At 43.6% G+C, this 27888-nt stretch overlaps 1 protein-coding gene across 3 annotated transcripts in view; it reads left to right on the top strand.

Moving 5' to 3' along the window:
* Positions 1-537: 537 nt before the first annotated feature.
* Positions 538-27888, top strand: part of tada1 (transcriptional adaptor 1) — a 75312-nt gene continuing 47961 nt past the window's right edge. The window contains exons 1-4 of one of the 3 annotated variants that reach the window (XM_043699908.2): positions 582-727; positions 5090-5204; positions 12937-13028; positions 24969-25034. In XM_043699908.2, the coding sequence (XP_043555843.1) occupies positions 5188-5204; positions 12937-13028; positions 24969-25034 (175 nt within the window). In that variant the 5' untranslated portion in view covers positions 582-727; positions 5090-5187. Of the gene's footprint in view, positions 728-5089; positions 5205-12936; positions 13029-24968; positions 25035-27888 lie in introns of all 3 variants that reach the window. The other 2 variants (XM_043699907.2, XM_043699909.2) reach the window with 2 other exon arrangements.

Below are 27888 nucleotides of genomic sequence, written 5' to 3'. Positions count from 1 at the left end.
ACAGCCTGAGAGTAAAGGGAAGACCCTTCAGAATGGAGATAAGGAGAAACTTTTTCAACCCGGAGAGTGGTGAGTCTATGGAATTCATTGCCACTGAAGGATGTGGAGGCCAGGTCACTGTGTATATTTAAGACTGAAATAGGTAGGTTCTTGATTATCAAAGAGATCTAGGGTTACGGGGAGAAAGCAGGACAATGGGGCTGAGCTGAAAGGCTTAATCTTTCCTACGTCTTATGGTCTTATGAATCCTTCCACCTTCCAGGCACCAGGGCTGAGCTAGTCCTCCAGGATGGCAGGGGGCGAGGCTGAGCTGGTCCTCCAGGACGGCAGGGGGCGAGGCTGAGCTGGTCCTCCAGGACGGCAGGGGGCGAGGCTGAGCTGGTCCTCCAGGACGGCAGGGGGCGAGGCTGAGCTGGTCCTCCAGGACGGCAGGGGGCGAGGCTGAGCTGGTCCTCCAGGACGGCAGGGGGCGAGGCTGAGCTGGTCCTCCAGGACGGCGGGGGGGCGAGGCTGAACTGGGTCCTCCAGGCCGGTAGGGGGTGGTGCTGGGACGTCGTCGACGGTGAGGGTCCGCCCGAGCGGAGGGGCCGAGTGATGTTGGGGGTCTGAAGGGGTTGCCGAGGCGGAGGAGCATCCCGGGCCTCTTTGCGGGCATGGCGACTCACGTCAGCGAACTGGAGGCGGCGAAGAAGACGTTGACGGAGGCGTTGGGCGAGAATGTGAAACAGTGAGTGCGGCCTCGGGGGCAGAGTGAGGCGCTTGGGCCTGGGCCTGGGCCTGGGCCTGGGCCTGGGCCATCCGCCCTGCTCCCTGCAGCAGCAGCACAGTGAGGGGCCGGGAGCAGGGGCTGCTTTCCTACATTTACATCCATTCTGTGTACATTAATCTCTTTGGTTGTGAGGGTTGACAGAAGGAGGCGGGGAGTTTTGTTGTAGTCAATACGAATGTGCACAAATAAAGACATTTTCGTCCCTTTTATTGTGGGGGTGGGGATACACTTACCCACGTTACTGGTCGTTTGGCCCTATCCTTAGTTCTGAAATAGTCAAGAGGCGTATTTTATTAACTTCCGTGAATACCGCTTTCAAAAAAGTTTTTATTTTCAATACTCACTAGAGCTCAAGATTTTGTTTCACAGAAAAGTTGCAATCCAGCTCATTGTTTTTTCTGGCATATCTCTCTCTCTCTCACTTAGTCTATTTAAATATAAAGTTGTCAACATTGAGGCTCAAAGCTTTGGTGTGATATCAAAAACATTCGACTTCCATTCTGGGAAAGAGTTGTCACTGCATTTTTTTAAGCCAAATGCCTTGATGTGGGGCTATCTGCAAACAGGATTGTTCTTGCTTCTGATGGCCGAACAGTGTTGAGTTAAAATAGCTGTAGGAACAGTTAAGATTAAATGACTGGAATGTGAGAATGGGCGGCACAGTGGTTAGCACTGCTGCCTCACAGCGCCAGACACCCGGGTTCAATTCCCGCCTCAGTCGACTGTCTGTGTGGAGTTTGCACATTCTCCCCGTGTTTGCGTGTGTCTCCTCCGGGTGCTCCAGTTTCCTCCCACAGTCCAAAAATGTGCAGGTTAGGTGAATTGGCCATGCTAAATTGTCCATAGTTTAGGGTGTAGGTTTGCTCGCTGAGGTTTGATATCCAGACATTTCATTACCTGGCTAGGTAACATAATCAGTGGCGACCTCCAAGTGAAGTGAAGCTGTTGTCTCCTGCTTTCTATTTATATGTTTGTCCTGGATGGGGTTCCTGGGGTTTGTGGTGATGTCATTTCCTGTTCGTTTTCTGAGGGGTTGATAGATGGCGTCTAGATTTGTGTGTTTGTTTATGGCGTTGTGGTTGGAGTGTCATGCCTCTAGGAATTCTCTGGCATGTCTTTGCTTAGCCTGTTCCAGGATAGATATGTTGTCCCAGTCGAAATGGTGGTTTTTTTGCTCCGTGTTTAGGGCTACAAACCAACGGTACACCCATGGGATCTCCGCTATCAGGATTCATAGCAAAAGCGGTAATGCAAAGACTACAACAAACAGCTCTAGCAACCATCAACCCAAAAATATGGGTCCGCTATGTAGATGACACTTTTGTCAGCACAAAACGGAACAAGATAGAAGAGACATTTAACATCATTAACAACACCCTCACAGGCATAAAGTTCACCAAGGAGGAAGAAACCGACAACAAACTCGCATTCCTGGATGTCACAGTCAAAAGAACTACAAACCTGCATATACAGAAAACCAACAAACACTGACCAAATACTTAACTTCACCAGCAACCAACCCAACACACACAAACAAAGCTGCATCAGAACACTAATCCAACGAGCCACCACACACTGCAGCACAGACGAACTTTGGAAAACAGAGGAGAACCACCTATACAACGTATTCAAGAAGAACGGATTCTCAAATAATACAATGCGCAGATTCCTCAAGAACAAACCACGACAAGCAGACCAAACACAGCCAGAAACCCTAACCACCTTACCATACATCAAAGAAGTTTCAGAAATGACAGCCAGACTACTAAGACCCCTCGGAATCCTAGTAGCACACAAACCCACCAACACTCTCAAAACAAAAACTAACAAACTTAAAAGACCCAGTACAACCCATGGACAAAACCAACGTAGTCTACAAAATTCCATGCAAGGACTGCCACAAACACTACGTAGGACAAACAGGAAGAAAGTTAGCCACTAGGATACACGCACACCAGCTAGCCACAAAAAGACATGACCCTCTCTCCCTCGTAGCCCTACATATGGAGGAAAAAAACCACCATTTCAACTGGGACAGCACATCTATCCTGGGACAGGCTAAGCAAAGACATGCCAGAGAATTCCTAGAGGCCTGGCACTCCAACCACAACGCCATAAACAAACACACAGATCTAGATGCCATCTGTCAACTCCTCAGAAAACGAACAGGAAATGACATCACCAGAAACCCCATCCAGGACAAAGATATAAGTAGAAAGCAGGAGACAACAGCTTTGCTTCACTTGGAGGTCGTCACTGATGATGTTACCTAGCCAGGTAATGAAACGTCTGGATATCAAACCTACAGCTCAGCGAGTAAACCTACACCCTAACCTGAGCTACAAACCTTGCAAAAATTGCCCGTAGTGTTAGGTGAAGGGGTAAATATAGGGGAATGGGTCTGGGTGGTTTGCGCTTCGGCAGGACGGTGTGGACGTTTTGGGCCGAAGGGCCTGTTTCCACACTGTAAGTAATCTAATCTAGGAATGGCAGATCTCCTGCAGAATTGAAAGGATAGGAAGTGGGATGGGGGGAAGGGAGACATGAAAACAAGCTGAAAGAAAAGGAAGAAATGTTCACCATTTATAGGTGTTGAACTCTGTATTAAGTCCAGAAGACTGTAAAGTGCCTAGTCTGAAGATGAGATGCTGTTCCTCAAATTTGCAATGTGATTCACTGGGACACTACAGGGTGTTGAGGGCAGACATGTGGCATGCGAGCAGGACACTGTTAAAAGTTGGGGTCCTGCTTACGCACAAACTAGAGGTGTTCTGCAAGGTGGTCATCCAGTCCCCGTTTGGTTTCTCCAATGTAGAATATGCCATATTGGGTGCAACAAATATATTACACAAGATTGAGGGAGGTACAGGTGAAATGTTTCATCTGGAAAGACTGTCTGGGCCCTTGGGTGGTGAGCAGGGAGGAGGTGGTGTGGCAGGTGCTGCACCTTCTGCAGTTACTTGGGAAGGTGCCATGGAGTGGGGGAATGGTGTTGGTGGTTCTGGAATAGACTAGGGTGTCTTGGAATGATCCCAATGAAATGCAGATGGGGGAGTGAGGGGAAGATGTGTTTAGTGGTGGCGTTCTGCTGGAGTTGTCTCAAATGGCAAAGATGATCTTCTGAATACAGAGGCTGTTGGGATGAAAAATGAGGACAAGGGGAGCCTGGTCACGGTGCTGTGAGTGATGGGAAGGGGCAAGGGCAGAAGCATGGCTGACAGGTTGGATGTGGTAGAGGGCCCTGTTTACCACAGCGGGTGTGAAACTGTAGTCGTAGACGAAGCAAGCCATGTCAACAGCACTGTTTTTGAAGGTGGCATCATCTGAACAGATGTGACGTAGGTGAAGGAACTGGGAGAATGGGTTGGAATACTTGCAGGATGTGGGGCGTAATGAGTTGTAGTGAAGGTAGCAATGGGTGTCAGTGGCTTTGTACCGAATGACAGTTTATTTCCAGAAATAGAGACAGAATAATCAAGGAATGGAACAGAAATGTCAGAATTGGATGCTATGGAAGTTATAGAGGAGTGGAAATTGAAGTACAAATGAATGAAGTTTTAAAGGTGGGAGCATGAAGCATCACCGAGCAGTCGTCGATAGACTTGAGAAAAAGAGTTGTAGATGGGGGCCAGAGTAAGACTGGATCAAGGTTTGTTCTACATAGCCCATGTGAGTGCCCATAGTCACTCCTTTGACTTGGCAGAAGTGAGATGAATTTAAGGAGAAATTGTTTAGTAAGAGATCAGGTTCAGCCAGACAGGAGAGTGGTGGGGGATGGGATTGCTCAAGCCTCCGGTTGAGGAAGAAGCCGAGAGCTCCCTCATACCATCCTGGTAGGGAATGGAGGGATAGAGGGATTGGATATCCATCATGACCAGGAAGCAGTTAGTGCTATCCCCTCTACACTTTAATTCTGCTCTGACGAAGAGTCATCTCGAGTTAAAATAGATGTTTTGGTGTAGTTTGCATTACTTATGAATCACCTTCCCCATGTAGATATTTTCTAATCAACCTGTTAAGAGATGTTATTGCATACCCTTGGAGAAGGTGGGATTTAAACTCAGGCTTCCTAGCTCAGAGATAGGGACACTACCAATGCACCACAAGATCTCTCTTGAACTAAAAACAAAAATTGCTAGAGAAACTCGGCAAGTCTGACAGCATCTGTGGAGAGAAAACAGTCAATGTTTCAGTTCCAGGGTCCATTCGTCAACTAACTCTGATAAAGGGTCGTTGAACCTGAAACATTGACTCTGGTTGCTCTCCACAGATGCTGCCAGACTTGCTGAGTTTCTCCAGAAATGTCTGTTTTTGTTTCAGATTTCCAGCATCTGTAGTTCTTGGTTTTATTTTAGAGCTCTCCTGAAGGTCGAACCTGAGCCCAGGCCTCCTAGGTCAGAGGTACGAACATTGCCTCCATGCTGCAAGACCCTCTGTATGTATTGACTGCAGAATTCTCCAGCTAAAGACATGTGAAAGCTTTACCCACCGCTAATCTCTCTCCAACGCCTGTATCTTTGTCAGTGATTTTGTCGCTGGACCTGTTGCAGCCTGAAGAGATGGAAAGCTGAAATTGCAAACAATCTGGGCACAGCTGTTCTTCTGATACCCACTCTGGTGCAACAAACCACCTGTCTGCATCCCTGTCTCAACCCGTCTGCTACTCAGACTTTGAGCTGTGTCTTTGTCTCATCTGTTATTTCACTGGTCCATTGAGTACTCGCCATAAACATCTGCTTATCCAAACTTGGCTGATTAGTTTCTGGCCTTCACACAGTTTCATTCATCTCTACCCCTACCCTTGCACATCTTTATCCCTGCTCTGTCACATTTAAATTCTCATTCCTATGGCCTCACTATCCCTGAACACTGTATTTAACAAAAAATCCCTAGTTCTAGTCAATGTTCTATTTCTTTGGCCACCTTTACACCCTTACTTCCTTTTGTTTCCCAAGATCTTCCTTCGGTTGTTTAAGCTGCTCAGACTTAACTTCTTTTTGCCTTTCTTTGTTCCTGTTCTCATTGAGGATCCTTCTTAGAATCTCTTCTATTAAATATTTAGTCAGCTTTCCTTGTATGATCTTGTTTGATTTGACATTCATTTTCTTTTTGATTGTTTCTGAGAAGCATCTGGTGATATTTCTCTGGAGACCACTCAGGCTTCAAGTCAGTTCCTGGCTCTTGGCAAGGGTAAATGAGCTCATTCCACTCCCTGGTCTTTTCTCTGTAGCCCCCCCCAGGTATTTATTCAATTCCCCTTTGAAAGCCACAATTAAATCCATCTCATTGGTCTTTCAATCACTGGATTTCAGAATGTCACCACCCCTGGGTGATAAATAGTTTTCTACCCTGCTTCTCTCTGTCCTTTGCATTCCACCCTGTCCTGGCGACTTGTATGTTTTGGCCTTTTCTAATATTTCAACTTTGTCAGGTTTTAGCCATCCAGTCTCTTGGCAATAGCCTCTTAGAGTCATAGAGATGTACAGCATGGAAACAGACCCTTCGGTCCAACCCATCCATGCCGACCAGATATCCCAACCCAGTCTAGTTCCACCTGCCAGCACTCGGCCCTTATCCCTCCAAGCCCTTCCTATTCATATATCCATCCAAATGCCTCTTAAATATTGCAATTGTACCATCCTCCACCACATCCTCTGGCAGCTCATTCCATACACGTACCCTCTGCATATAAAGGTTGCCCTGTAGGTCTCTTTTATATCCTTCCCCTCTCACCCTAAACCTTATGCCCTCTAGTTCTGGACTCCCCAACCCCAGGGAAAAGACTTTGCCTTATACATGCCCCTCATAATTTTGTAAATCTCTATAAGGTCACCCCTCAGCCTCCGACACTCCAGGGAAAACAGCCCCAGCCTGTTCAGCCTCTCCCTATAGCTCAAACCCTCCAACCCTTCCAACATCCTTGTAAATCTCTTCTGAACGCTTTCAAGTTTCACAACATCTTTCCGATAGGAAGGAGACCAGAATTGCATGCAATATTCCAACAGTGGCCTAACCAATGTCCTGTACAGCTGCAACATGACCTCCCAACTCCTGTACACAATACTGTGACCAATAAAGGAATGCATACCAAACGCGCCTTTACTATCCTATCTGCCTGTGACTCCGTTTTCAAGGAGCTGTGAACCTGCACTCCAAGGTTTCTTTGTTCAGCAACACTCCCTAGGACCTTACCATTAAGTGGATAAGTCCTGCTAAGATTTGCTTTCCCAAAATGCAGCACCTTGCATTTATCTGAATTAAACTCCATCTGCCACTTCTCAGCCCATTGGCCCATCTGGTCAAAATCCTGTTGTAATCTGAGGTAACCCTCCTTGCTGTCCACCTCCAATTTTGGTGTCATCTGCAAACTTACTAACTGTACCTCTTATGCTCACATCCAAATCATTTATGTAAATGAAAAAAGTAGAGGACCCACCACCGATCCATGTGGCACTCCACTGGTCACAGGCCTCCAGCCTGAAAAACAATCCTCCACCACCACCCTCTGTCTTTTACCTTTGAGCCAGTTCTATACCCAAGTGGCTAGTTCTCCCTGTATTCCGTGAGATCAAACCTTGCTAACCAGTCTCGCATGAGGAACCTTGTTGAACACCTTACTGATGTCCATATAGATCACATCTACCGCTCTGCCTGATCAATCCTCTTTGTTACTTCCTCACAAAACTCAGTCAAGTTTGTGAGACATGATTTCCCACACACGAAGCCATGTTGACTATCCCTAATCAGTCCTTGCCTTTCCAAATACATGTACATCCTGTCCCTCAGGATTCCCTCCAACAACTTGCCCACCACTGACATCAGGCTCACCGGTCTATAGTTAGCCAACCTCCAGTCTTCCGGCACCTCACCTGTGACTATTGATGATACAAATATCTCAGCAAGAGGCCCAGCAATCACTTCTCTCGCTTCACACATAGTTCTAGGATACACCTGATGAGGTCCTGGGGATTTATCCACTTCTATGCGTTTCAAGACATCCAACACTTCCTCCTCTGTAATATGGACATTTTGCAAGATGTCACCATCTATTTCCCTGCAATCTATATCTTCCATATCCTTTTCCATAATAAATACTGATGCAAAATACTCATTTAGTATCTCGCCCATTTTCTGTGGCTCCACACAAAGGCCGCCTTGCTGATCTTTGAGGGGCCCCATTCTCTCCCTAGTTACCCTTTTGTCCTTGATGTATTTGTAAAAACCCTTTGGATTCTCCTTAATTCTATTTGCCAAGGCTATCTCATGTCCCCTTTTTGCCCTCCTGATTTCCCTCTTAAGTATACTCCTACTTCCTTTATACTATTGTCAGGGTTCACTCGATCTATCCTGTCTATACCTTCCATATGCTTCCTTTTTCTTAACCAAACACTCACTTTCTTTAGTCATCCACATTCCCTATACCTACCAGCCTTCCCTTTCACCCTAACAGGAATATACTTTCTCTGGATTCTCGTTATCTCATTTCTGAAGGCTTCCCAATTTCCAGCTGTCCCTTTACCTGCAAACATCTGCCCCCAATTAGCTTTCGAAAGTTCTTGCCTAATACCGTCAAAATTGTCCTTTCTCTAATTTAGAACTTCAACTTTTAGATCTGGTCTACCCTTTTCCATCATTATTTTAAATCTAATAGAATTATGGTCACTGGCCCCAAAGTGCTCCCCCACTGACACCTCAGTCACCTGCCCTGCCTCATTTCCCAAGAGTTAGTCAAAGTTTGCGCCTTCTCTAGTAGGTACATCCACATACTGAATCAGAAAATTGTCTTGTACACACTTAACAAATTCCTCTCCATCTAAACCCTTAACACTATGGCAGTCCCAGTCTATGTTTGGAAAGTTAAAATCCCCTACTATAACCACCCTATTTTTCTTACAGATAGCTGAGACCTCCTTGCAAGTTTGTTTCTCAATTTCCCTCTGACAATTGGGGGGGGTCTATCATACAATGTCAATAAGGTGATCATTCCTTTCTTATTTCTCAGTTCCACCCAAATAACTTCCCTGGATGTATTTCCAGTAATATCCTCCCTCAGCACAGCTGAACTGCTTACCCTTATCAAAAATGCCACTCCCCCTACTCTCTTGCCTCCCTTTCTATCCTTCCTGTAGCATTTGTATCCTGGAACATTAAGCTGCCAGTCCTGCCCATTCCTGAGCCATGTTTCTGTAATTGTTATGATATCCCAGTCCCATGTTCCTAACCATGCTCTGAGTTCATCTGTCTTCCCTGTTAGGCCCCTTGAAATAAATGCAGTTTAATTTATTAGTCCTACCTTGTCCCTGCCTGCCCTGACGTTTGGCTCGCTTCTGTTCTCAACTGTACCAGTCTCAGATTGATCTCTTTCCTCACTATCTCCCTGGGTCCCAACCCCACCCACCCACCCCCCCCTCTCAAATCTCCCTGCCAGTATATTAGTCCCTTTCAAATTTAGGTGCAATCCGTCTTCCTTGTACAGGTCACTTCTACCCCAAAGCGATTCTAATGGTCCAAAAATGTGAATCCTTCCCCCATACACCATCTCCTCATCTGCTCTATCCTCCTATTCCTGCCCTCACTAGCTCGTAGCACTAGGAGTAATCCAGATATTACTACTCACGAGGACCTCATTTTTAAATTCTTGCCTAACTCTCTGTAATCTCCCTTCAGAATCTCAACCTTTTCCCTTCCAATGTTGTTGGTTCCAATGTGGGCAATGACCTCTTGCTGGCCCCTCTCCCCCTTGAGAACATTCTGCACCCTCTCTGAGACATCCTTGATCCTGGCACTAGGGAAGCAGCGCATCATTCTGATTTTTCGCTGCTGGCCACAGAAACGTCTGTACCTCGAACTAGAGAATCCCCTAACACAAGCGATCGCTTGGAACCTGACATACACCTCGTTGCATTAGAGCCACTCTCCACACCGGAAACTTGGTTGTTCGTGCTACGTACCCCTGAGAGTCCATCACTCCCTACATTTTCCAAAACAGCATTCCTGTTTAAAATGGGTATATCCACAAAAGACTCCTGCACTAGCTGCCTACCTCTCTTACCTTTCCAGGAGTTAACAGTCACATAGATTAGTGTCTGAGACTCTCCCCCCCCCCCCCCCCCCCCCCCCCCCCCCCCCATTACTGCCGTCCATCACATAATGTTGCTGTTGCAAATTCCTCATTGCTTCTAATTGTCTCTCCAACCGATCCATTCGATCTGATAAGATTTGCAGCCAGCAGCATTTAGAGCAGATATAATCCACAGTAACCCTTAAACTCTCTTTAAACTCCCACATCTGACAAGAAGTACATATCACTCTATTAAAAGCCATTTTTGCTCCTTCACAATCTACAGACCTAGAAAATAACACTGCCCCAGGTTAAATTAATAGTTATGGCTTCTATTTTAAGTTTAATCTATGCTATGGCTTTGACAGCATTGCCTTCCTTCATACGTACAGATACAAACTACTCGTTTAGTACGTCCGTTATGTCCTCTGTTCTTTAACTACCATTTTACCTCTTATGTGCCTTTAGTAGCCTTTTGGATTCCCCTATATGTGAACTGCCAATCTCTCATTTAAGTCAATCTCCTTTTTATAGGTGGTCTATTGTTCTATTATTGCTTTACTGGCCACCCTTCAATTTTAAGTGACCTAAGACAGTTCCATTCTCAAATCACTGAAGTTGACCTTCTATTCTAGGTTGTTCCTTATTCTTTCCAAAGCCATCCAAAAACTAATGACACAAACACCATTGTTCTTGAAGTGATGCTGTTATGAGCACATTTCAGACACTCCTTATTTGTGCTGTTTATACTGTTGTAAAAAGGGAGAGGGAGCTGTATTAAATTATTATAATTTCTCTACTTTAATGTCCATATGCAGAGATGCTTTTTAATCATGTTTATTTCCCCTTTTGAAATAGGCTGTGGTGTATTAATTTCAAACTCTGTGAAGCCTATTTTTTTCAATGGCCCCAACAAACACTGTTTAGGGTTTAGTTATGCATTCAAACGCAGGAATGATTGTTGTAACACATGCACACAGAAATATACAACAAAGAGTAATTTAAGAAAGGAAAAGGGTAGAAAGGTAGGGATTACAATTAATTAAGAATAATTTAATATGGGCATTAGCGCGTGATTTTTGTATGAGTGCAGAAAGTTAGTGCCCAGTAGAGTTTCTAAATCCGAGGAGTGTGGATGTGAGGAGGGTAGTTGAGTGAAGGCGGGATTTTGTGGCAGAATTTCTTCATTGTAGTTGAAGGTGTGTCCATCTTTTTGATGAACATCCAATTTCTTCCAGAGTTGTGAAGTGGTCCAAGTTTGAGATAGGTTTTGCTCAGCCTGGGTTTGAACTGTAATGTTGGTGGGGCTCAGATTCCCAGCTGACTGATATTAATAACAATATCAACTGCAAGTGCTGGGAAAAATACTCAGCAGATCTGACGGCCTTTGTGGAGAGAGATATCAAATTAACCTTTTGAGTCCAGTTAGTTTTGTTTGAACTCCAAAGACAGCTCCAAAAAAAGAGTCACTGGACTTGAAAGGTTACCTCCGTTTCTGTTGACAGATGCTGCCAGACCTACTGTGTTTTTCCCGCACTTGCTGTTTCTATTTTAGACTTACAAGATCTAAAGCACTACTTTGCTTTCATTTGTATGCTAATAGCAATCTGCCTTTTACAGACTTGGGTGCGGGTAGGGGGGAAAGAGGAGCAGGTTCAGAAAGTGTACAGTTGAACCTCTTTCATGTACTGTGAGGTTTGGTCATGCAGTAGCATTCCTGGATGAATCATTTTTAACTTTACTAAGTAGATTCAATAGCTTTGAGTAGCAGCATTATTCCTTATATGGGATATCTGATCCATTCACACCATTTCAAGGATAAAGAGTTGATAGCTCTCCCTTTATTTTCTCAGCCTTGGAGAAGCATCTCATCTCCTGGTTCTTTAAGTTTGAAGATTGGAAGGTGTGACATTCCTGGGGGGCGCTCGTTTTAGCTTTTGTCCTGTCTAATTGCTGCTGAAAATTTTGTAGTCAACTTAAATATTGTGATTGGCAGTGGCCGTGCTATAGTTCAGCAATGTTCATTTTAAAATTTGAACTAAAAAGTATAGCTTTAGAAACAAATTATCTCTTTCAGGGGTTAGAGAACCTGACAATACTATTACTGCTAGCCCAGTGTATCGTGGAATAATTAAAGTTCCACACTTTCAAGGTGCATAGCAACCTCCCTGCAAATTTGCTCCTCTACATCTTTCCCCTAGTAGATGTCCTATGTCATGCATCCGGCAGTGTAGTTGTATCTCAATTGTTTCTTAGAGATGTACAGCATGGAAACAGACCCTTTGGTGCGACTCGTCCATACTGACCAGATATCCTAAACTATTATTGTCTCATTTGCCAGCACTTGGCCCATATTCCTCTAAACCCTTCCTATTCATATACCCATTCAGATACCTTTTTAAATATTGTAACTGTACCAGTCTCCTCCACTTCCTCTGACAGCTCATTCCATACACACACTACCCTCTGTGTGAAAAAGTTGTCTCTTAGGTCTCGTTTTAAATCATTCCCTTCTCACCATAAATCAATGCCCCTCATTCTGGATTCCCAACCCCATGGAAAAGACCTGTCTATTTATCCTATCCATGCCCCTCATGATTTTATAAACCTCTTGAAGGTTACCCCTCTGCCTCCAGTGCTCCAGGGAAAACAGCCCCAGCCTATTCAGCCTCTCCCTGTAGCCCTATTCCTTCAACCCTGGTAACATCCTTGTAAATCTTTTCTGAACCCTTTCAAGTTTCACAACATCCTCCCATAGGAAGGGGACCGGAATTGCACGCAATATTCCAACAGTGGCCTAACCAACGTCCTGTACAGCCGCAACATGACCTCCCAACTCCTGTACTCAATACTCTGACCAATAAAGAAAAGCATACCAAACGCTGCCTTCACTATTAGAATATTCTCTCTCTTCAGTAATATTCTTCTTAATATTGCTCTCTGAATAATGCTTTGGTTGTATGTTCGCTGTCTCTAATTTATCTTTTCAAATGTTTACACAAAATCTTTTCAAATATCACAATTTAGTCACGCTTTCAAGTGGATTTCAAATACTTATCTCTGGGTGAATAAATAAGTTTCTCTTCTTCGTCTGTTTCTTTCTCAGATATTGGGCAAACCTGAAACTTTGGTTCAAGCAAAAAATTAGCAAAGAGGAATTTGACGTGGAAGCAAGGAGACTCCTTACTCACGACAATGGTAAGATCAATGCCCTTATTTCCCTTGCTGCAACAGATGTACCTGAGGATTTTGAGATTGCTAAGGTATACACAAAGGGGGCTCTGCAGTCAGCATACTCATTTTCACGTTTCCTCTGCCTGAGATGCACTTCAAGGTGCAGTTACATTTGTGGGATTGTCTTAAACTCCCCCACTGCGGAAAATGTGTAGATCGAGTAGGGAGGTGCATTGAACTGATTCAGAACTTGCCTCTACCCAATCCTTTTTCCTTCGTGGTCAGAGCTTGCAAGTTACTAGAAGGGCAATGTTAAGGATCCTCAGTAGCTCAGCATTTACACAATAAATACAAGGAGTGTCTTCAAATCATTCCCATAAAGGAGAATATATGAATTGTCAAGTGCAGACTATGAATTGTCAATTGTTAGTATAAGTTTCATTTCATCAAAGATTTATATATTTAAAAATCAGTTTCTGTGGCCAAGAACTAAATTGTGATCACCTTTATATAAAAAAAAGACTAAAGTGGTTTCTTGATAATTAGGGTTACAAACTTTCTATTCAAAGTTCTAGGCTCAAGAATCATTCAAGTTTGTTATTTGTGTGTTTGAGATATGGCATTAGGCTATATTTTGTCATCATCCAACTTAATTCTTTCAGTTTAAGTTCCATAGTTGTTAGCTGCTGAGAGATCAGTTTGAGGTTATGGCTGTGATCTCCTGAAAGAGCAGAGTTGATTTCATCTGTTCTTGAGAAACAGCAAGAATCTGGCAGCAATCTTTAAGATCTCTGAGTCATTATGGTAATCTGAGTAAACAATTGGCTCTCCAAGTTCTTGACTGAACATTTCCAACAGCTTTATACTTCCTTTTATGACACATTCAACCATACAGTCTTCCTGGTATTCCAGTGTGGTCCCAACAAAATATGTGAAAATGTTTATGTAATCATCCCTTGACAGGGGAGAACATTTCATTTTCCAAACTTCCTACAGACCTGCCTGCATAATATATAGTTGGACAATATGATGTTTGATTGTGATATTATTCCATATCAGACTGAGAACAGTCAGTTGTTAGAGAGAAATATATGTTAAAGAAACTCAAGTTTGTTGGGTTTAAGGCATATTCTGTTCTATGCAGACCGATTGTGATCTTGCTCAAAAACAGCTCATGAAATTCAGCGTTACTTTTATATTTTTCAAGAACAGTCAGTACGGTGATATAGTCAAAGGTTTGAAGCCTGGTTTCAGTCCCTTTGCAGCCAGCATCATTACTCAGGGTCTGGAACACAATGGACCATATCTCGGCTCCCTGGAGGTTTCCAGCGTGCACAAATGTCCACTCCAATACTTTACTGGTAAACTTAACAGTGTTTGCAATTTGAAGTTAGGTCACCTCTCCCAGAAATGAAATGAATTGACTGATATTTGCAGAATTTTGAGGTAGCAATCCAATCATTGTTGTGATCGAAAGCTCTGTAAACTGAAATCTGTAGATGTCATTGAAGAATTAGATCCTCCCCTTTCAGTGTGCTCAAAGAGTGGGGACAGAATCTCAATCAGGCATTGTGAAGTTTACATACCTTTGAAGTTTACAGATTGTTTGTTTGGAATTAAAGCTGTGTTGATTGTCTTTATCATTCATTGAGTCATGCAACATAGAAGCCCAACCAGTCCATGCTGAACATAATCTCAAACTAAACTAGTCCCATCTGCCTACTCCTGACCCATATCCCTCCAAACCTTTCTTATTCATGTATCCATCCAAATGTCTTTTAAATGTAATTGTACCCCCATCCTCCACTTCCTTAGCAAGCCATCCTCTGTGTAAAACATAATTTGCCTCAGTCCACTCCTCGTACAATTGTGACCCTGAGTCTTGAAACTCCCCATCTTAGAGAAAATAGGGCTGTCATCAACTCTACCTGTACCTCTCATTATTTTATAACCATCTGTCACGTCACCCCTCAATCTCCTAAGCTCCTGTGAAAAAAGTCCCAGCCTTCCATACCTTCCATACCTTGCAATGTTTTGGTAAATCCCTTCTGAACCCTCTCCAGCTTGATAATGTCCTTCTTATAATTGGGTGACCAGAATTGGACACAGTATTCCAGAAGGGGCCTCACTAATATCCTGTGCAACTTCAACATAACGTCCCAACTCCTATACTCAAAGGACTGAGCAATGAAGGCAAGCATGTCAAATGTCTTTTTAACCATCCTATCCATATGTGATGCAAACTTCAAAGAATGATGTACCTGCACCCCTAGGTCCCTCTGTTCTACAACACTACCCAAGGCCCTACCATTAATTGTATAAGCCCTACCCGTGTTTGTGTACCAAAATGCAATACCTTGCATTTATCCAGATTGAACTTCATCTGACATTTTTCACCCATTGACCCATTTAATCAAATCCTTTTGTAATTTAAAAAAAACCTTCTTCACTGTCTACTATACCACTAACTTTGGTGTCCTCCACACACTTACTAACCATGCCTTGTATATTCTCATCCAAATCGTTTATATAAATAACAAACAGAAGAGGAGCCAGAACCGATCGATCCCTGTGGAACACCACTGGTCGCAGGCATCCAGTCCGAAAAGCAACCCTCCACCATTACGTTCTATTTCCTGCCATTAAGCCCATTAAGTATCGAATTGGCAACCCTGAATCCTGTGTGATCTAACTTTACTAATTTGTCCACCATGTTAAACCTTGTGTATTTTACTAAAATACAAAGAAACAATGCCTACTGCTGTACCATAATCAACCCTTTTGGTTCATTGTGCTATTATGTCATGGAGTTATACAACACAGAAACAGACCCTTTGGTTCAATTTGTCCATACCAACCAAATTTCCCAAACTAAACTAGTCCCGCTTGCCTGTTTTCGGCCTATATCCCTCTAAACCTTTCCTATTCATGTACTGACTGAACTGTCTTTTAAATGTTGTAACTACCTGCATCTACTACTACCTCTGGCAGTTCATTCCATGTCCGAACCATTGTGTGGAAAAAGTTGCTCCACAGGTCCCTTTTAAATCATTCTTCTGTCACCTTAAAATATATATCCCCTAGTTTTGAACTCCCCTGTACCAGGGAAAAGACCTTTGCTACTCACCTTATCTACGCCACTCATAATTTTATAAACTTCTAAAAGGCCATTCCTTAACCTCCTATGCGCCAGTGAAAAATGTCCCAGCCTGTCCTTATAATTCAAACTCCAGTCCTAGTACATCTTTTCTGAACCATCTCCAATTTATTAATATTCTTCCTATAGCAGGGTGACCAGATGTCCTGTACAACCTCAACATGACGTCCCAATCCCTATAGTCAAAGGTCTGAGCAATGAAGGCAAGCATGCTAAACACCTTCTTAACCACCCTGTCTAACTAACGCAGCTTTCAAAGAACTATGTACCTGAATCCAGAGGTGTCTCTTTTTGACAACATCGCCCAGGGCTGCACCATTAACTTTATACATCATGCTGTCTCCTGAGAAATGAATTATTTAAGGCTGTGATTTATTGCTGCTGTGAATCACACCCAGGGCTGAACCTTTATTCCACTCTTGTTCTGTGATTTGAAGAAGCAGTAATTCAGGACTGAGGCTTGATTCACATGGGAAGTGTTGCCATATAGGAGCAGCATGAAGACCTTTTTTACTGTGATCAGACTGTCAGTCGTGCGTGTTAAGCATTTTGTTTTCGAAGGTTCAGCAAGTTTGTTAAAAAACTGATGAGAAATTAACTGGGCAAACCAGTCTCTCATCAGAACATTTAGAGAGTTTAGATTTTTCTGGCTTGTGAAGTGATTATAGAGTCGATGAAGATAATCAAAGTGGAGTTGGAGAAGTTCCTCACAATTGACAGCATTGCACACAAAAGACTGGGTTTTGCTGAGGAGAGGTATGGGAGTGATTGGGAGACAAATCTCCTGGTAAATGTTGACCCTGTTGTTTGTGGAGATTTTGGAACTCAGGTTGGATGTCCTGATCCCGTGAACTTGCTGGTTTGCACATTCATAACAGTATGAATCATTAATGTGTCATTATTTTATCAGCAAAATATGGTGCATGATTTCAGTTTCTCCTGCATTCTCTTGTAAAAGTAAAATTCTGAACAACTATTGTTTATTTAACTGAAGAATATTTTCCACGTGATAGGGCATGGAATGAGCGATTAAGGCATTTTGAAGCTGAATGTGTCTTGAATCAGTGATCAATTGAGCAAGGACCACATGCCCTTTATTGGAATTTCGGTAGTGCATAATAACCCCACAGGGCAATGCTGTGCCATGGCAGCTTTAGGAATATCTGAAGTTGGAAGATAGTGAGAGGGATGTTTTTTAATTCATTTGTGGGATGTCATAGAGTCGTAGAGATGTACAGCATGGAAGCAGACCCTTCGGTCCAACCCATCCATGCCCACCAGATATCCCAATCCAATCTAGTCCCACCTGCCAGCACCCGGCCCATAGCCCTCCAAACTCTTCCTATTCATATACCCATCCAAATGCCTCTTAAGTGTTGCAATTGTACCAGCCTCCACCACATCCTCTGGCAGCTCATTCCATACACGTACCACTCTCTGCGTGAAAAAGTTGCCCCTTAGGTCTCTTTTATATCTTTCCCCTCTCACCCTAAACCTATGCCCTCTAGTTCTGGACTCCCTGACCCCAGGGAAAAGACTTTGCCTATTTATCCTATCCATGCCCCTCATAATTTTGTAAACCTCTATAAGGTCACCCCTCAACCTCCGACACTCCAGGGAAAACAGGCCCAGCCTGTTCAACCTCTCCCTGTAGCTCAGATCCTCCAATCCTGGCAACATCCTTGTAAATCTTTTCTGAACTCTTTCAAGTTTCACAACATCTTTCCGATAGGAGGAACACCAGAATTGCACGCAATATTCCAACAGTGGTCTAACCAATGTCCTGTACAGCTGCAACATGACCTCCCAACTCCTGTACTCAATACTCTGACCATTAAAGGAAAGCATACCAAACGCCTTCACTATCCTATCTACCTGCGACTCCACTTTCAAGGAGCTATGAACCTGTACTCCAAGGTCTCTTTGTTCAGCAACACTCCCTAGGACCTTACCATTAAGTGTGGGTATCGCTGGCTGACCAGGATTTATTGTCTGTCCATAGTTGCCCCAAGGTTGTGTTGAGCTGCCTTCTTGAACCACTGTAGTCCACCTGCTGTGGGTTCACTTCATACCATTAGGGAGGGCATTTCAGGATATTGACCCCACAACAGTAAAGGAACTGGGATATATATGGAACTCAGGATGGTGAGTGACTTGGAGGGGAACTTAAAGGCGGTGGTGTTAAACCTGCTGCCCTTGTCTCTCCAGATTGAAGTCGTCATGAGAAAAGTGCTGCCTGAGGATCTTTGGCGAATTTCTGCATAACATCATGTAGGTAGTAACAGCAATGTGTACTGAGCATTGTACTGGTGGAGGGATTGGATGCTTGTGAATGTAGTCACAATCAAGTGGGCTGCTTTGTCTTGGATTGTGTCAAGCTTCTTGAGTGCTGTTGGAGCTGCACCTATTATAGGTAAGTGGGGAGTATTCTATCACACTTTTGACTTGCGCCTTGTAGGTGGTGGACAGGCTTTGGGGAGTCAGGAGGTGAGTTTTCACCACAGTATTCCAAGCCTTGAACTGCTTGCTTAGCCACTTTATGTGGCAAGTCCACTTGAATTTCTGGTCAACGATAATCCCAGAATAGTGAGGGATTCAGTGATCGTCATGGTTCGGTGATTAGATTGTCTCTTGTTGGTGATGGTCATAGCCTGGCATTTGTGTGGAACAAATGTTACTTGCCACTTGTCAGCCCAAACCAGATATTGTCCAGATCTTGTTGCATTTGAATATGGACTGCTTCAATATCTGAGAAGTTGCGAGTGGTGCTGAACATTGTGCAATCATTGGCGAACATCCCCACTTCTGACCTAATGATGGAGGGAAGTTCGTTGATGAAGTAGCTGGAGATGTTTGGGCCTCGCCACTACCCTGAGGAACTCCTGCAGACATGTCCTGGAGCTCCGATGACTAGCTTCCAACAATCACAACTGTCTTTCTATGTGTCAGGTATGACTTTAACCACCACAGTGTTTGCTCCCTGATACCCATTGTTTCCAGTTATGCTAGGGAACCTTGATGCCACTTTGGTCGAATGTAGCATTGATGTCAAGAGCTCTCACTCTCACCTCACCTCACCTCTGGAATTCAGCTCTTTTGTCCATGTGTGAACCAAGGCTGAAATGAGATCAGGAGCTAAGTGGCCCTGGCAGAAACCAAACTGGGCATCGCTGAGCAGGTGCTGCTTGATAGCAATGTTGATGATACCTTCCATCACTTAACTGATGATCTAGAGTAGACTCGGGCAGTAATTGGCCAGTTTGGATTTGTCTAGCTTTTTATGTCCAGGATATACCTGGGGCAATTTTCCATATTGTCGGTAGATGCCAGTGTTGAAACAATACTGTGACAGCTTGGCATGGGGAGCAGCAAGTTCTGGAGTACAAGTCTTCAATGCAATTGTCGGAATGTTATCAGGGCCTATAGCCTTTACAGCATCCAGTGTCTCCAGCAGTTTTTTGATACCACGTGGAGTGAATGGAATTGGATGAGGACTGGTATTTGTGATGCTGGGGACCACTGGAGGAGGCTGAGATGGATCGTCCACTCAGCAATTCTGGCTGAAGATTACTGTGATAAACACAACCTTATCTTTTGCACTGATGTTGGTGCATGTGTAATCTGAAGACATGAGGCTTCATGGGGTCCAGAGTTAATGCTGAGGACTCCCAGAGCGACTCCCTCCTTACTGGACTTCTACCTCTTCTGGTCTGTCCTGGTGAGACAGGCCAAATCCAGGGATGGTGATGGTGGCGTGTTTTAAAAAATTCTCAAGGTCAGGTTCGTAGGAGAGTAGTCTGACACAGAACAAACGACCAAGAGGCGAGTCTGCTAGAATATGAGCATTTTATTCCCCGCAGCATCGCCACAACCAGGTCTCATACTTACAACGGGTCTGGCTTATATTCACTCTACATGTTACCGGAACTGGGAGCCGTCAGTTCTCGTAGAGCGGTTGCCAACAACCCACGCTCGGCGGTTAAACGTAACCCCGGAGCAGACTCCCGGGTCTGGCTTATACTCACTCTACATGTTACCGGAACTGGGAGCCGTCAGTTCTCGTAGAGCGGTTGCCAACAACCCACGCTCGGCGGTTAAACGTAACCCCGGAGCAGACTCACCGAACTGGAGACTTTTCCAGCTGATATACTCTTTTCCAGATGTAAACATTCATGTGAACAGCAGAGCAAGGCTGAAAAACACATTCCATTCTGGTTACATACAGATAAGAAGATTCACACGGGGAGGTGTGTAATAAGATTCACACGGGACTAAGCAACACCTCCATTCCGGTTAGATTCACACATGTATTGGGACATAATTTTTAACCGTTTCACCACATTCCACTGCTTGGAATTTTACACCACATTCCACTGCTTGGCCCAATACATGTGTTACATTATGCTTAATTCAGTTCAATTCGTTTCAGTTAATTTCAGTTCAGTCAATTCAGTGTAGTTCAATTCAGCTCAGTTCAGGTCTGTTCAGTTCAATTCAATTGTGTTCAATTCAGTTCCGTCCATTTCAATTCAATTTAGCTCAGTTCCATTTTGTTCCGTTCAATTTGATTCACTTCAGTTCCACTCAGTTCAGTTCAGTTCAATCCCATTCAATTCTGTTAACTCCGCTTCAGCTTTTTGGACATGCCCACATCCTCCGCTGTACCCCAGGCAAGGGGTTCTTCGGCAGGACTGGGATCCTCTCAAGGGTGGACAGCAGCGACCCTGGGGTTCCTCCGGTCGCCCCCCACCATTTCTCAAACAAACTGCCACGTACATGCCCACATCCATGCCATCCCGGGACGGTCGGGACCTCCACAGTTTGTTCTTCTGGTTTCTTAGTCTTTTTCCAAAACATTGTTCTGTATCAAAATCTCTCCTCAATTGCGATTGACCCTGCTCGCAGCGCCAAATGTTTTAAAAAATTCTCAAGGTCAGGTTCGTAGGAGAGTAGTCTGACACAGAACAAACGACCAAGAGGCGAGTCTGCTAGAATATGAGCATTTTATTCCCCGCAGCATCGCCACAACCAGGTCTCATACTTACAACGGGTCTGGCTTATACTCACTCTACATGTTACCGGAACTGGGAGCCGTCAGTTCTCGTAGAGCGGTTGCCAACAACCCACGCTCGGCGGTTAAACGTAACCCCGGAGCAGACTCACCGAACTGGAGACTTTTCCAGCTGATATACTCTTTTCCAGATGTAAACATTCATGTGAACAGCAGAGCAAGGCTAAAAAACACATTCCATTCTGGTTACATACAGATAAGAAGATTCACACGGGGAGGTGTGTAATAAGATTCACACGGGACTAAGCAACACCTCCATTCCGGTTAGATTCACACATGTATTGGGACATAATTTTTAACCGTTTCACCACATTCCACTGCTTGGAATTTTACACCACATGGCGTCAGGAATGTTGTCTGTAAGGTTGATTTGTGAGTGTGACTATGTTCGGCTGTTTATTGACTATTCTGTGAGACAGCTCTTCCAATTTTGGCACTAGCCCCCAGATATTAGTAAGGAGGACTTTGCAGTGTCAACAGAGCTATTTCTGCTATTGTCCTTTCCATCCAGTTTCATTTCTTTGAGACTTTGTAGCAACTGGTATGACTGAATGCTTGCTAGGTCATTTGAGGGCAATTAAGAGTCAGTATTTCTGTAGGCAACATCAGGTTTCTTCCTTCATTGAGGGTGGAGATATTTATGGAGTCTTCTCCTCCAATGAATTGTTTAATTGTCCATCATCATTCACGACTGGATGTGGCTGGACTGCAGAGCTTAGATCTGATCTGTTGGTTGTGGGATCGCTTAGCTCTGTTTATCACTTGCATGCCAAACAGCATAAGTAGTGAATAGTCCTGTTCAGTAGCTTCAGCAGGTTGACTCCTCATTTTCAGGTATGCCTGGTGCATCAGCTGCACTCCCGTCGAGCCAATCGATTCCCTAGCTTGATGGTGATGGTTGAGTGGGGGTATGCTGGGTCATGAGCTTGCAGATTGAGCTGGAGTACAATTCTGCTGCTGTTGGTGGCCAGCAGTGCCTCATGGGTGCTCAGTCTTGAGTTGCTAGATCTGTTTGAAGTCTGTCCTATTGAACACAGTGCCACAAAAAATGTGGGAGGCTACTTTCTGTGAAGGTGGGGCTTTGTATCCATAAGGACTGTGTGGTGGTCGCTCTTACTGATACTGTCATGGGTAGATGCAACTGCAGCTGGCAGATTGGTAAGGATGAGGTTAAATATGATTTTCCCTCTTGGTTCCCTCACCATCTGCTGCAGACCCAGTCTAACAGCCTCATCCTTTAGGACCTGACCAGCTTAATTTGCTGTGAACCAATCTTGGTGGTGGACATTGAAATCCCCCATCCAGAGTATATTTTGTGCCCTTGCCACCCTCAGTACTTCCTCTAAGTGTTGTTCAACATAGAAGAGTAATGATTCATCAGCGGAGGGAGGACGTTATGTGGCAATCAGCAGGAAGTTTCCTTGCCCATGTGTAATCTGAAGACATGAGGCTTCATGGGGTCCAGAGTTAATGCTGAGGACTCCCAGAGCGACTCCCTCCTTACTGGACTTCTACCTCTTCTGGTCTGTCCTGGTGAGACAGGCCAAATCCAGGGATGGTGATGGTGGCGTCAGGAATGTTGTCTGTAAGGTTGATTTGTGAGTGTGACTATGTTAGGCTGTTTATTGACTATTCTGTGAGACAGCTCTTCCAATTTTGGCACTAGTCCCCAGATATTAGTAAGGAGGACTTTGCAGTGTCAGCAGAGCTATTTCTGCTATTGTCCTTTCCATCCAGTTTCATTTCTTTGAGACTTTGTAGCAACTGGTATGACTGAATGCTTGCTAGGTCATTTGAGGGCAATTAAGAGTCAGTATTTCTGTAGGCAACATCAGGTAAGGATGACTGACTTCCTTCTCTGAAGGACATGAGTTTTTCCTTAAAAAAAACACAATTTCTGACAATGGTTTCCATCATCTCCCATGGTGGGACCAAACCTGGTCCCCAGAACATGAGCTGAGTTTGTCGATTAATAGTCAAGTGAAAGTACCACTTGGGCATCGCCTCCCCATAGATTGATCCCAATAATTGAAATATCTAAAAGGCAAAGGAGAATTCTAGGGAGAAGCTAGGTTAAACAAGTAAAATTTGGGAGAGGTACATCAAAAATAAATATTATAATAACTGGGGTTTTGAGTGTGAAAGACAGGAGGTAGGTAAAGAAGAAGCAAAACTGTTGGATCTGGGATGTGCATGAGTGCTACTTCAAGGCAGTCACATGATACAATGCTTCTGTAAATTGGTTGCATATTTGATGGATGAACTGCTATTACTTTTAAGAAATCGTCAAACCACAATAGTAGTCAAAAGTTACTTTCAAGCTCTTTGACTACACCAGCTTGACATACAATTTAGGTTACAATGGATCTTCAGTAGCCACTTGATATTTTAGAACAAGTCAGCATAGATTTAGTAAGGGGAGGTCATGCCTGACAAACCTGTTAGAATTCTTTGAAGAGGTAACAAGTAGGTTAGGCCAGGGAAACCCAGTGGATTTATCTACCAAGATTTCCAAAAGGCCTTTGATAAGGAGGCTGCTGAGTAAGGTGAGGGCCCATGGTGTTTGAGGTGAGCTACTGGTGTAGATTGAGGATTGGCTCTCTGACGAAGGCAGAGAGTTGGGAGTTTTTCAGAATGGCAGCTAGTGATAAGTGATATCCTGCAGGGTTCAATGTTGGGGCCGCACCTTTTCGCTTTATATATAAATGATCTGGATGAAGAGACTGGGGGCATTCTGGTGAAGTTCATCGAGGATACAAGGTTAGACGGACAGGCAGGTAGTACTGAGGAGGTGAGGAGGCTGTAGAAAGATTTAGACGGCTTAGGAGAGCGGTCCAAGAAACGACTGATGAAATTCAATGTGAGCAAATGTGAGGTCTTGCACTTTGGAAGAGAGAATACAGGTATGGACTATTTTCTAAATGGTGAGAAAATTCATGAAGCCAAAGTACAAAGTGATCTGGGAGTGCTAGTCTAGGATCCTCTAAAGGTTAACTTGCAGGTTGAGTCCATTATTAAGAAAGTAAATATAATGTTGTCATCTATCTCAAGGGTTGGAATGTAAAAGCAACGATGTGCTACTGGACTTTATAAAGCTCTAGTTAGGCCCCATTTAAAATACTGTGTCCAATTCTGGGCCCCACACCTGAGGAAGGATATATTGGCACTGGAGCATGTCCAACGGAGATTTACATGGATGACCCCTGGAACGGTAGGCCTAACATACAATGATCGGCTGAGGATCCAGGGATTGTATTCATTAGAGTTTAGAAAGTTGAGGGGAGATCTAATAGAAACTTACAAGATAATGCACGGCTTAGAAAGGGTGGATGCTGGGAATTTGTTTCTGTTCGGTGGGGCTGCTGGGACCCATGGGCACAGCCTTAGAATTAAAGGGGATCAATTTAGAACTGAAATGAGACATTTCTTCAGCCAAAGAGTGTGGGCCTGTGGAATTCATTGCCATGGAGCACAGTGGAGGCCAGGAAGTTCAATGTTTTTAAGGCAGAGATTGATAAATTCTTGATCTCGCAAGAAATTAAGGGCTATGGGGAGAGTGCGGGTAAGTGGCATTGAAATGCCCATCAGCCATGATTGAATGATGGAGTGGACTCAGTGGGCCGAATGACCTTACTTCCACTCCTAGGTCTTATGGTCTATTTACATTGACATTCATGTTTATCCTTGATAGTTTTATTAAGGTCATGCTAAAATAAGCAATCGCTTTCCTTTCCAGTGCATTCGCATAATGACTTCTTGCTTGCCATCCTCACTAGATGTCAGATCATGGTTTCTGCTCCAGGTACGTGGTAAGATTTGACCTGGTTGAGAATTTTAGACACTTACTGTGGTTTGTTTTATTTGTATATTGTTAGCGTTGGAACTTTCTACTCATTCATCCACAGCCAAATCAAGTTTCTTCCAGTGTGTTTAATGTGTTGCTGAATTCAGTTTTTCCACTTCATGTTATAATTCAATGCATGCCCTTGCCAAGTGAAAATTTTCTGGACTTTATAGCTTCAAAGTTAAACACTGAGCAAATAAATCGATTCATAGAAAATAAAGCGAAATACCCTAAATTCAGTACTGATAATAGGTCATCAACTGGAAATATGAGCACTTTCTCCCTTTCTGTCTCCTCACATACAATTTTAATTGCTGAGTATTTCCAGAACACACTGAGCCAAGAATTGCTTTGCTTAAAATCATTTGGTCATGGAGAAGACGGAGAACAAAGGGACTTTCTGTGGCAAGTAATGGATACTTCTAGGTATTCTTAGAAACTTTACAGTCAGATTTATAAATTACGTTTTGACTTTTTAAATTCATTTGTGGGATGTGGGTGTTACTGGCTGGCCAGCATTGATTGTCCATCCCTCGTCGCCGTAAAGAAGGTGGTGGTGAGCTGCCTTCTTGAACCACTCCTGTAGGTTAACCCACAATGCCTTTAGGGAGGTAATTCCAGGATTTTAATTCAGCCACCATCAAATAATTGTGTTTATTTCTAAAATTTCATGAATTCAATTCTAATAATTGCCAGAGTTTTGAACCTGGATAGAATTTCAACTTGGCCTTTGAGCAGACAAGCTAAACTACTTTGCGAAGAATGTGAAGTGTAGAAAGAGGCCATATGGTTCATAGCATGTGTGTGTCTGTCTGGCTGGCTGTAGGAAGGGGCAGTTCACTTTGTGCCAATCGCCTACCTTCGCCCCATACCCTGCTCCTCTTTTTTTAGATGATCCAATTTCTTCATGACCCCTGGACTGAAGCTACCTCCGTGATACACGTGGACTATGCATTTCACATTATCCTAACTGCTTTTGCGTGAAACACTTTTTCCTCATATTGGCATTGATTTTCTTGCCTCTTGTCTTAGTTTGTGCCCTCTGGTTTTCAATTCATCCACCAACTGAACCAATTTTTCCTTGCATACCCTAATCACTTTGAATGCTTCTATCAAATACTCCCTCCACTATCTCTTTTCCAATGAAAGCAGTCCCAACTTTCCAAATCTTTCGACGTAATGATTTATATGTACCTTCTTTATATTCTGTTCGTTCTAGTATTTGTGTAAATCCTAAAGTGTAAGTAATGAAGAATTAAGATTGGACTAAACCATTTTTTACCTTGAACTTGCTCTGCCACATGAGCAGATCATGGCCAGTTTGATTATGGCCTCGTCCCAATATCCTGGCTATTCAATATCCTTTGATTTCTGCCTTGAAGATATTCTATGATGTCTCCACTGTTGTCTGGGGAAGAGAATTTCACAAACACCCAACCGTCTGACAAATATGTATTTTCCTAATTTCTGTTTTAAATATGGCACTCCTTATTTTTCAACTATATCCCTAGTTATAGTTTCTCCTACAAGGAGAAATTTCCTTTCAGCATCCATTGCATCAAGATTTATCAGGATTTTATACATTCCAAAAGATCAATCTGATTCTTCTAAACTTCATTAAATACAGGCCTGTGTGATCTTTTCTTATAGGATAACCCCTCCACTCCAGGAATCAGTCAAATGAACATTATTTGAACTGCTTTTAATATCTGTCCTTGAACAAGGAATCAAAACCCCAGGTAATGCACTCTAGATGTGGTCTCACCAGTGCCCAAGACAACTGTAGCAAAACAATGGTAGATTGGAGTCATAGAGTTTTACAGCACAGAAACAGCCCCTTCGGCCTAACTCATCCATTCCAACCAGATATCCTAAACTGATCTAGTCCCATTTGCCAGCATTTGGCTCATATCCCTCTAAACCCTTCCTATTCAAGTTAGTGAGACACTATTTTCATTAGTCCTTACCTTTTCAAATGCAAGTAAATCCTGTCCATCAGAATCCTCTCCAACAACTTACCCACCACTCGTGTCAGGTCCTGGCTTTTCATTACTACCTTTCTTAAATAATGGCACCATGTTAGCCAACCTCCAACCTTTTGGCACCTCACCCATGGCTATCAATGACACAAATATCTCAGCAAGCACCCCAGCAATCTCTCCCTAGCTTACCACAAAATTCTGGGATACACCTGATCAGGTGTGGATTTAAAACCTCCTGCACCTCCTCTTCTGTAACATGGACACTTTTACATCCTCGGTTCTCTAGCTTCCATATCTTTCTCCACAGTAAATACTAATTTGAAATACTCGTTTAGTATCTCACCCATCTTCTGTGGTTCCACATAGATGGCCTTATTGATCTTTAAGGGGCCCTATTCTCTTCCAAGTTATTCTTTTGCCGTTAATGTATTTATTGAATCTCTTTCAATTCTCCTTAACCCTATTTGCCAAAACTATCTCATGTCCCCTTTATGCCTTCCTGATTTTCCTCGTAAGTGTACTCCTACTGGCTTTATACTGTTCTAGGGATTCATCTGATCCCAACTGTCTATACCTGACATATGCGTCCTTTTTCTTGACCAGAGCCTCAATTTCTCTAGTCATTTCGCACCTACCAGCATTGCCCTTCGTACTAATGCTGTCTCTGACCTCTCATTATCTCATTTTTGAAAGTCTCCCACTTTGCAACTGTCCCTTTATCTGTGAATAGCCTCTCCCAATCAACTTTTGAAAGTTCCTGCCAAATACCATCAAAATGAGCCCTACTCCAATTTAGAACTGTAATTTTAGATCAGGTCTATCCTTTTTTT

The sequence above is a fragment of the Chiloscyllium plagiosum genome, unplaced genomic scaffold (assembly GCF_037043375.1).
Source record: "Chiloscyllium plagiosum isolate Xiang-an unplaced genomic scaffold, Cpla_swu_hap1 HiC_scaffold_9, whole genome shotgun sequence".
NCBI classification, from domain to species: Eukaryota; Metazoa; Chordata; class Chondrichthyes; order Orectolobiformes; family Hemiscylliidae; genus Chiloscyllium; species Chiloscyllium plagiosum.
Note: the sequence above shows the minus strand (reverse complement) of the source record. Positions and strands in the feature narration are given on the sequence as shown.